At 35.8% G+C, this 10192-nt stretch overlaps 1 protein-coding gene and 3 long non-coding RNA genes across 18 annotated transcripts in view; 2 read left to right on the forward strand and 2 right to left on the reverse strand.

Annotated features, from left to right (window-relative positions):
- Positions 1-47: 47 nt before the first annotated feature.
- Positions 48-1836, forward strand: LOC116929077 (proteasome subunit beta type-5). 2 transcript variants are annotated; one of them, XM_032936237.2, is made up of 6 exons: positions 48-242; positions 322-463; positions 528-769; positions 836-1040; positions 1105-1246; positions 1302-1836. In XM_032936237.2, the coding sequence occupies exons 1-5, from the start codon at positions 105-107 to the stop codon at positions 1200-1202; spliced, it is 825 nt and encodes a 274-aa protein (XP_032792128.1). In that variant the 5' UTR covers positions 48-104; the 3' UTR covers positions 1203-1246; positions 1302-1836. The 2 variants fall into 2 exon arrangements, with proteins under 2 accessions (XP_032792128.1, XP_032792127.1); XM_032936236.1 differs by lacking the exon at positions 1302-1836 and having other exon boundaries at positions 1105-1275.
- Positions 1487-3050, reverse strand: LOC116929101. The gene is made up of 2 exons (XR_004397610.2): positions 2707-3050; positions 1487-2596 (listed from the first exon to the last, which is right to left on the reverse strand). It is a non-coding gene; the product is annotated as an uncharacterized LOC116929101 (long non-coding RNA).
- A 401-nt stretch (positions 3051-3451) lies between these two features.
- On the forward strand, positions 3452-7331 carry LOC116929094. 12 transcript variants are annotated; one of them, XR_004397579.2, is made up of 10 exons: positions 3506-3944; positions 4004-4173; positions 4354-4421; positions 4508-4580; positions 4964-5040; positions 5295-5365; positions 5530-5611; positions 5787-5913; positions 6068-6137; positions 6202-6418. It is a non-coding gene; the product is annotated as an uncharacterized LOC116929094 (long non-coding RNA). The 12 variants fall into 12 exon arrangements; XR_004397578.2 differs by lacking the exons at positions 6068-6137; positions 6202-6418 and adding an exon at positions 3452-3499 and having other exon boundaries at positions 3839-3944; positions 5787-5943; XR_004397584.2 differs by lacking the exons at positions 6068-6137; positions 6202-6418 and having other exon boundaries at positions 3500-3622; positions 3839-3944; positions 5787-5943.
- A 1015-nt stretch (positions 7332-8346) lies between these two features.
- The window catches only part of LOC123475491, a 2205-nt gene continuing 359 nt past the window's right edge, over positions 8347-10192 (reverse strand). The window contains exons 1-5 of one of the 3 annotated variants that reach the window (XR_006650614.1): positions 10099-10192; positions 9537-9604; positions 9151-9475; positions 8524-9083; positions 8347-8461 (exon numbers count right to left, since the gene is read on the reverse strand). The exon at positions 10099-10192 is cut by the window's right edge and continues 359 nt beyond it. This is a non-coding gene — a long non-coding RNA (uncharacterized LOC123475491). Of the gene's footprint in view, positions 8462-8523; positions 9084-9150; positions 9476-9536 lie in introns of all 3 variants that reach the window. The other 2 variants (XR_006650613.1, XR_006650612.1) reach the window with 2 other exon arrangements.

A 10192-nucleotide genomic window follows, 5' to 3' on the forward strand; every position in this document is an offset into this window, starting at 1 on the left:
ATTGCCGGAAAAATGTGGATAATTTTGAGGCGTAGAACACCATGTAGTATTTGACATTAGCCCGTCAACTGTTCACTCAATTTTTTCGCTGTGAATGCAAAGTCATGGCTCTCTTTGAACTTTGTGGTATTAATTCTCGTGCTAACTTTAAAACTACTGAAGATGATAATTTAAACGGTGAAATGGATTCCCTAAATATCATTGGGAATCCTACTCAACTAGCCTTGCCGCCATTGGGTTGCGTAAGTTTCTGCTTTCACTTGCTGGCATACTCTATTAGCGTTTTTTTAATGGATTTAAATTTCACGTCAATTTTATTAGCCAAATAACAAAAGCCTTGTTGACGAGCATGGCAGAGAAATGAAAATAAACTATGACCATGGCACCACTACACTAGGTTTTAAATATCAAGGAGGAATTATTCTTGCCGTAGATTCCCGGGCAACTGGAGGACAGTATATTGGTAAGAGGGGAAAACCATGCCAAACTATGCAAGGAGAAAACTAAAGTATTGAAGTGAATTATAGGATCTGGTTCAGTAAAAAAAATTATTGAAATCAATGACTTCTTGCTGGGAACAATGGCTGGTGGTGCTGCTGACTGTACCTATTGGGAGCGTGTTCTTTCTAAGCAGTGCCGACTATATGAGCTTCGGAACAAGGAACGTATATCTGTTGCTGCTGCATCAAAACTGCTTGTTAACATGGTATACAACTACAAAGGCATGGGGCTTAGTATGGGAGTTATGATTGCAGGTTGGGACAAAAAGGTATGGCAGCACGGAAATACTTAGTTGTCATTCCAAATTTGAATTCTTTAAATCTTTATTTCTAAGGGCCCTGGTTTGTATTATGTTGACAATGATGGGACTAGAACGCCTGGACAGGTCTTTTCTGTAGGATCCGGATCATTATATGCATATGGTGTGCTTGACTCTGGCTACAGGCATGATCTTGAAGATGAAGAAGCGTATGAACTCGGACGTAGGGCTATCTATCATGCAACATATCGTGATGCAAGCAGCGGTGGCATTATTCGAGGTTAGTTTCTGAGTATTTTATCATTCTCAAAAAGATTTCGTGTTAACTAAAAATTGTTTTACAGTCTATCATATTAAAAGTACTGGATGGGTCAAGATTTCTGAACAAGATTGCACAGAGCTTCATTACCAGTATCAAGAAGCCGAGCACGGCCCTAAATAATTTTGTTGTAATTTCATTCAATCCAAACATCTTCATTCGTTATGGTAAATGAAATACATTTGATAAAGTCTGATCTAATGATTATTGATTTGCAACCAGCTTCTTTGAGCCATGCTTCTCAATAAATGTTTTACCCGTTAAAGGATAATAGTAAAACTGAAGGAGTGTGTAAGGTGGAGTCGAAATGTGGAAAACACGTCCTTTTTAGGGAAAGGGTTATTGAAACCTCAAGGTTCCCTTTCCTCTTTCTCTTCCTGGGACTTCAAAAAAGAAAAGAAATTCACTGTCATTGGTGTGGACAGTTAACGAGGCGCATTTTTAATTTACCAATTATAGCACACCAATCCCTTTACAAGTTTAAACATGCCACCTTTAAGCTACTATGCAAAATAGAAAGTAGTAATCAACGGTTTAGCATTGACGCGGTAAGCTGAAGAATTGGGGATCGATCCTTACTATAGTCGTGTATTAATAATAATATGTGAATTGTTTCAGTTGATAATGTAAAACTCAAAATAGAGAAATTGAAAAAAAAAATTGAAAGTGTTAAAAAAGAAAAGGTGCAGTGTGCAATGATTAAAAAATACCAGAATATGAACATCAAGACAATAAAAAAGAGATATTTTACAAACAATCTTTAAAAATTCATATATTGACAGGGTTCCACAATATTCAATGATTTATAACTTTATGAATGGCAAAATAAGCCTTTCAAAAGTTTTCGTCAACTAAGGCAGAGGGAGACACTGCCTCAATTGACCACCGGGGAAATTACCCAGTGTGTCCTGTGCGTGGCTAAGAGAAGCCAGAAGAAGAGCTGAAGAAACGGAACATTTTTACAGGAACGATTAACCTTTAATTCGGATTTGTGGGTAGCGACATAGCCCCTCCATAAGCATATCATCAAACTATGAGAACCCAAAAGGCCCCCTTATTATTGAGGGGCGATATAATTATCTTTTTCTAGGGTTTATCCTATGTTGCACAGCAGTTGGCTAAAGGAAGTATACTGTAGCTAATTGGCTCCCTGCTTTGCTGTACTGTTTGTGGTAAATATGTTGAAGGTAAAATTGGAGAGAAAAATGTGTTATGGATTCAGCCCTAAACTGTTTAAAATGCCTTTTTCTTGTTTTTATTAGGTTAGATTTGGGGTTAATTGAAGCAGCAAGGCTAGCTGTAGATAACCTGCTTTACATTTTAACAGGTGTTCCATTTCTGACTCAGCCTCCTTGGAGAGGTGGCAAGTGTTTCATGATGGCGAGTTGGTTAATCTGTGATGTTGATGAAGGGTGATTGACTTTTGTTTTTCTATGTTTTCTCCTATGTAGCCCAACAGTTTCATGAGCCACTCGATCAATTGGCCATGCATCTGGTGTGATGGTATTTATGTTAACCTAATAGGTTAAATGAATACTTCTTGGTTAAGCAGACTGGTAAACACGAGACTTAGTAAAGTAAACACCCGCCGTTTTCCCCTACAGAGAGTGATACGGCGATCGTGTACCTTGCTATTATATCGTGATGTATCTATGACTCTGACCATAGATCGATACGACAAGGAATTTTGAGATGGTAAAATTGCTCAAATCTCCGGTTTCAATTTAGAGCGCCGCTCTGTATGATACATTTGCAACACGGGTTGGAGCGAGTTAGCTCAGCATGATGCAAGGCTGCAGACGTCTTTCCCTCACATTTCAGCGGCAATTTTTATTTTTATGCTACCAAAACACTAATTAGCTTTTCTTGGCACTACTAATTTTCAAACAAATATGAAAATTACGATGTTATTACTGTTGGTACAATCATATATAATTCACTCGAGGCATGTACATGAAATTGCGAAACATACTGTCGCGCCATCTGGAATCATATCCAAAAATACCAATAAAAATACACATAAATTAATTAAAAAATTCACCCAAAAATAAAAATCTAACTAAAATAAAAGGAATTATACTGCGTGGATTAAACTAAAAAACAAACAATAAATAATTGTTGAAATACGAAGTGGTGGCAGCGCCTTGGCCCAAGAATAGAAAAAAAGGAAAAAGCTGAAAATGAGATAAGGTACCGTAATATACTAGCGCGCCAGAACATTGAACGAATGAACTGGCGGCGCCAGCTGAGACTACTTCCAAACGGCAGAAATGCAAACTATCGAAGTCCTCAATTCCTCATCGCGTGGTAGAAAAAAAGCCTGCATCTGCCGCCTGTCAGGCATTCGAAGATAGTTAACATAAGGACTTCTCAATGCCTAGTTTTATTCATTTGAATTCAGTTTCTCTTCGATAGCGCTTGTAAGTATTCGTAATCACGCAGGGAATATTATCTGCTTTTAAGGTTTTGCTAGTACAATATTAGATGCTTTTGCGTTAATTCTTTGGCTGGATCCGTATAAAAACTTGAAGAGTATGCTGAGGGTAGTGGTAGTCATTCAAAATCATTTACACGTCTTTTTTAAAATTTTCACTTGTCTAGTGATTTTGTGACAGATGTGTGTTCATAGTAATGGATGCTTCTGTGTTAAAGATGATATGTTAGTCGAGATCGAATTATAATTGTAATTCAGTTATTGGTATAAAGAGAAATTTGTATTATACTTGTAATAACCAATACTTTTAAATGATTGTTAATAGTCAGGATGTCTGTGGATAACTGGGTTGGCATTTTGACCAGCCTATGCTATTGGCTCGTCCTTCAGTCCGTGAGGCTACATTCTGGTCTGGTGAATGATTCATGATGGTTACTTAATTATATATTGAGAATACTGAGGATGGGTGATTGAATTGTGTTTTTTCTAGGGTTGATCCTCCATTGCACGAGCAGTTGCATGTGCCACCTAATCAGTAATTCATGGTGCTGGCTTGATGGTGTTTTGAGGGTACTGTTTGGAAACACGTTGGATCACTTCACTGTCAATCAGACTGGTGTCATTCTGTCTATTGAAAGCTGTGCCTTCTATATATTAAAGGTGCCATTATGCATTTGCAATAGTTTTTCTTTTAAACATGTGATGACTTACTAGGATTACAATGACAGGGTAAAAGATAATGATTTCAACCATAAATCGCAAATGTTCTGAGAACTGTTGTTTTGTCGCGCATATATTATCCTTGTCAGATTTTAAAATATTTTTGCAATTGTTAAGCAGGTAGGCTGAAAGAGGCACCTGGTAATAAAACTCCAGTTTTTCATCAGGTTTGTGGTGAATTGGTGAAGGTGAGATAGCAAAGTGAGATATTTTTCTATTTCTTATACTCACTGTTAATAATTGCTTTTTCTTGTTATGTTTGACATGGTGGCAGCTGTAGTAGACTGCCAATTGAGGCTGCAGGGATAAGAAATGCTGTGTTCATCCTAATTCTGCAAGCTCAAGAGGTATAAGCTCTTGCACTTTTACCATTTCTGTTTCATACAGGATTTTCTTTGATATACCATACTAAGATAAACTGAATTGATCTCTTTGTTCATGAATGCTAGAGTTAAGCATCGATACCGTTTGTATTTCTGAGGTTGTTCGAGTAATTTTAAAGTTAATTAATGTTTCCTGAAGGCGGTGTTCGAATGAACTGCGTTTTGTTTTCTCTCTTTTTCAATTTGTTTCCCAGTTGCAGTGCGAGCATGTTGCGTATTCTTAAGGGGTGAATGTATATTTCCTGTGTTTCTGTTTTACTTGAAGGGTCACTGTAGTACCTAATTTTCTAACGTTATTGGATGTTATTGTCGTTGGTACTGATTTGGATTTTCTATTCTCGTCTTAGGTGCTCTTGTATCAGCAGTTGATGGTCGTTATTAACGCGGCGCTAACATGTTCGACGTCTTTTACTGTGGAATTACGGTAATTAAGCCACAATGCATAAAGATAGTGGGGTGTTATTTCCGTAATGATGAAACCGAGTTACCGTTTGATAATCATGAAAATATTCATTTGGCTGTAAATTTCTGACAATCTACCAGCTGCAATTCTTCCTTCTACTAATGTAATGGTGAAATCATTGTTGAATATAACTGCCTTCCTTTTGATGGTTTTTTCTTCCCCCATTCAACAGGTTATTTGCGAGCGAGTTACTTATGCTGTTTATTTCTTCTCAGACTTCCGCTGGGCTTGTGTTTTGATCCTTGGTAACATTTGCAGTTCGTTGCTGTGGGTTTGCCGTTGAAAGGTAAATGTATTTCGGGTGCAGATTTTTTCTATTCCTATGATGAATTTATTTTCCGTGTTTCTGATTAACATGAAGATACACTCGAGTCTCTGATTTTCAAACGTCTAGCATTAAGACTGACTGTCAGGGTAGTATAAACTGATTGTGTCCTATTTCCATTTTAGGTTTTGTCAGCAATTGATTGTCTAATTGGGACGATACTGCCGCGGCGCTGACAGAAGCAATGTCTTCTACTTTGGGATTATGGTAATTAAACCACAGTGACTTGCGGTAGTGGTGTTATTCTGTAATGATGAAAACGAGTTACCGTTTGATAATCGTGAAAATATTATTTTGGCTGTAAATTACTGACAATCAACAATTTTTCCTTAATTTCTAAATATGTGATACTTAGTTAACAAACTGAATGTGATGTTTTCAGGGTGTTTTGGGGTGGCCGGTTATCCAGCTGAAAATATTTTTCGCCTCTTCGCTGGCGCTACCGTTACATACTATGTTTAGAATTGGTTAGTGAATTCCAATGGATGATTCAGTTTTGTGGTAATCAGGTGAGATAGTAAATTATGTTTTTATGGTTATTTATGGTTTATTTGTTGTAGTATTTGAGACAGATGATATTATAAATAAAAGCTCTTATGAGAAAAAAAAATAAAGTTTATGCTTGTTGTTCATAATGAGTATAAACCGTGGTATTATTGAGAGAAATTTTACCACAATTAGCAGTAAAAATTCGTTATTCATCACAACAAATTCATCTTCCTTAAATTGACTAGTAAGTATAAATATAGATGTTCTATAAGTATGTATTATCTACATAACACTTTTCTTTTCAATAGAAAAGGGTTTGATCATTCTGGGGCCATATCTATCAAAGATGCAATGCTCTAATGACGAAGACGACAAAGCTCGTGTTATCTCCTTGCTGGTTAATTGAGGCAGTGTCTCCTCCTGCCTTTGTTGACGGCAGCTTTAGAATGGGTTATTTTGGCCGTCTAAAGTTGCAAATTATTGAATTGTATTGAGAAATGTCAATACAAAATTTTTTTAAACAAATTGTTTACAAAATTTGTCTGATTTTTGTAGTGGCGTTTACATTCTGCAGTTTTCTAACTTCAACTTAGCAACTTTCTAACGCTTGCGCACTTTATCCTTGGAAGAACTAGTACCGCCCAATTTCTATTGAGATGTGCGTTCGAGAGGCGAAACGAATAAGATTTCTCCATGGTGTTTAGTTTACCAATGTTGGCATTTTAATTTTGGTACTAATATCTTATTGTATTACGCATCAATAATTTTCTCACTGGAGAACTTCAGTTTATGGTGCGAAATCATTTTCACTTGTTTTCAATACTTGTATGACATCATTTTTCAATGAAAGTTATTTTCGTATGTTTAGGTTACTTAACTCTTTTGTGAATCGATCCCCTAACGTTCAGCATGCATTGCCGATGCTCAACCATTTCGCCTTGCGTTATATAAATTTGTTACTATTTTCCCTTGTATTGAGAAGGCCCTACACGATAATATTGTTTTGGGTATTTCGGACAAATTACAATAGAATCTATGTAGAAAATGAGGTCAATATCTATGAGGTAGAGGGTCTGCTTACGAGCTCGTTTGTCGTGGGTTTAAGTCTTAATTAATGAAAAAGAAAGCAAATACATATTAAATAAAAATAAATGTTAAATTTATTGTGTTTAGTATCCGAAGTGATATATTAATTTACCTTTAACCATGCAACAAAATTTTCTAAGTGTTAAAGAGTTGTCTTTAAGATACAAGAAAAGATAGAGCATTAAGTAATATAACTCGTAGCTCAGTGGTTGAGCATCGGTATGGAACGCCGTTAGTATAGGGTTCGATTCTCAGAAGAAACAACTTATAATAAAACTAGTGTAATATTATGTTGTCAATTTCTAAAATATTATTATCTCAAATATCTGTCAGGTATCTCAGGGCAACTCCGTCAGGGCAGCTGGGGCTGGTTTCCCAGACCACCACATGACCACTTGGAGTGGGGTACCTGGCAGGGATCCAAGCGGTACACCGTTGATTTCCTAGGGTAGGTGAGCCGGGTTCTGCAGACCACCACGTGGCCACTTGGAAAAGGAAACTTCGGCAATGATCTCACTGATCCGTCGTCAAGTTTCCAGGCCATCGCTTGTCCGTTGAGCCATCATATGCTCTAGAATCCACAAATCGACACTTCAAGAAAATTTTTAGGATATCGGGTGATTTTAGCTTATGATGCTGACGTAAACTATAATATTATATGAGTGGTAGCTCAGTGGTAGAAGAGCGGCATGCCAAGACAAAAGTCCAGGGTTCAACTCCCACACAAAGTGCAAGTAATTTTATTGTATTTTGTTTGTTTTGTTGCGAATTTTAACAATTTCGACGTGGAGGAAAAAAATTTTGCCAAAAATTTTTTACAAAAAAAAAAAATTCTGGAAAAAAAAAAATCCAGGAAAAAATTTTCTGGAAAATAAAAATCCTGGAAAAAATTTTCTGGAAAATAAAAAACCCGAAAAAAATTTTGCAAAATAAAAATAAATCTTATTCATATATAAAATTATTTGTCGGTAAGAAATAATCGAAAGAAGCAGAATTTATGAAGTTGTTATTTAAGGTTTATTTTTGTTAACAGATATCATACAAAAAACATTGATTGCATATAAAATATGAGATGTAGAAAACTACCCCGACTGATTTAGTTATCCGGATATATCACCAAAGGCGTAGTTAATACATCGATACTTTTCACTACAAATTCAAAGTACCTGATCGCCAATTAGGATTTTGGAAACAACCCTTTGGAAGAGATATTATCATAGAGCTTGATTGCCCTAAGTGTCCTTTTCGGAAAACACATAATTTCTCTGCCGAAAAAATTAACTACATAACACACGACAAACCTATCACAAGTCAACAGTAAACAAAGCCACAAAAAAACAAGAAATCGCAAACAATTTTTTTTTTTAAATACCACAGATGTGAAAAAAAAAAGCAAGGAGAAAACTTCGGACACCCTTTTAACTTGCATCAATGTTTCTTTCCCACCGAAATGGCAACTTCCTGTTTGGATTCACCATCAATCTACAAATAAGAAAAATGAATTGGTAAATTTTCTTGATAGCACATTTAAAATTGCGAAATACCTTGTCAATGGTGTTTTTTGACCTAGCAAATTTCGTTTCTAACAAATATCCATGAAATTAAGCACGAGATTTAAGAGCACTTTGCCATATTTTGATTGGTGTATTTTAAACATACGGTGGGAGTAACCTCGTCAACTGATTTTACTATGTCTTAACCAGAAAATTTGTCGGAGAAGTAAATACATAAACAAAATTCGTCCATGTAATTTCAGTTCTTCAGTTATGGAGAATATCTAAAGTAGGAATAGAATATGATGAAATAAAATAACAAACAATTCCCACCTTGCAGATGCCCAATATTCGAAGCTAAGAAAAACGTATCGCCATTAACACCCAAACTTTCTGACGTGATCGAATCACATGCACCATAGCAAACAGGCGCAAGTAGAAAGATCCTTTATTAAATTAAACTATCTAACCAAAGTCATGTACTTCATGAGATCAAAAGCAGTGAAGCAAAAGCAGGCTCTAACAAACTTCCTGTTGTTGACCTGTCCAAGACATACCCAACTTATCCAAGATAACCTTATTAATTTGGCAGCCTCCAAAATCAGAAAAACCTGCAGAAATCATTGAATATAAGTCACCAATATTGTAACATGTAATTTGTTTTTGACTATGATTTACCTGTTAAACACTGCAATACTAAGAATTGCACCATAACTATCCAAGATTCAACACCAATGAACTCTGCAAAAAAAGAAGTCCGGTTTAAAGCACCAGCCTATCTAGTAAATGAAAATCACTTTTTTAGAATCAAAGGAAGTTGTTTTAATTTGAGATCCTCTAAAAGAAGAAAACCTTGCAGAAAAGACATTGATGTTCAAGGATTAAAACTTGCAATTCATGAAGAGTTTACCACAGGAGTGACCAACACAAAAAAGGGATCAACTTGGGTTGCTAATTGTTAACAATTAACTCAAACCCATGTCTGTAACTCACCACCCCAATACTGAAATTAAAGAGAACAAAAATACAGGAATGTAGAACAATGTAGTAATAATAGATAATACCTTGAGTCTCAATTTTGGGAGATTAGTATTAAGTTCCTTTAATTTGAGATACCCTAAAATAAGAAAACCTTACAAAAAGATTAATGAATATGATGCTCAAAGATAGCTTGTAATTCATGAAGGGTTTACCACACAAGTAACCAATACTAAAAAGGGATAAAGTACACCATCACAAGATGTGCAACACCAATATTCTAATCAGACATACCTAACACATACCACAGACTAGGAGTAGACACGACAATACAATTCACAACTCGCTGATGTCCGACATAGCAGTCCAAAATAATAAGGAAAATATTTTATCAGAACACATTTACGTGTCGTACGGTATCAGGGCACATCGTATTTGAAACCACATTCTTGTAAATGAACTTGTCAAGTATAGATTTCAACCAACGTTGTGAATAGTATTTTTGTACTCACACAAGCGAAATTTAAAGATTCATTTACAGATCTAGTCAGAAGCTAAACTAAATCAATTTGTAGACTTTTACATACCAAGTAGAAAATCTAGTCAGAGGAAATAAAGAGACAACTATTCGACCAATGGAATACTTACATACTGCATCTGCGAGAGTATGGAACCAAAAGACTAACAAAAATGGTAGAAGTCATTATATAAGCTTTCTTTGAATGGCCGCCAGGCAGCGAAT

The sequence above is a fragment of the Daphnia magna genome, linkage group LG8, assembly GCF_020631705.1.
Source record: "Daphnia magna isolate NIES linkage group LG8, ASM2063170v1.1, whole genome shotgun sequence".
Lineage (NCBI taxonomy): Eukaryota > Metazoa > Arthropoda > Branchiopoda > Diplostraca > Daphniidae > Daphnia > Daphnia magna.

Coding starts and splice junctions, on each gene's coding strand:
- LOC116929077 (XM_032936237.2), top strand. CDS start 105: ATGGCTCTCTTTGAACTTTGTGGTATTAATTCTCGTGCTAACTTTAAA. Junction 243..321: donor CCTTGCCGCCATTGGGTTGC/GTAAGTTTCTGC, acceptor CAATTTTATTAG/CCAAATAACAAAAGCCTTGT. Junction 770..835: donor TTGCAGGTTGGGACAAAAAG/GTATGGCAGCAC, acceptor TTTATTTCTAAG/GGCCCTGGTTTGTATTATGT.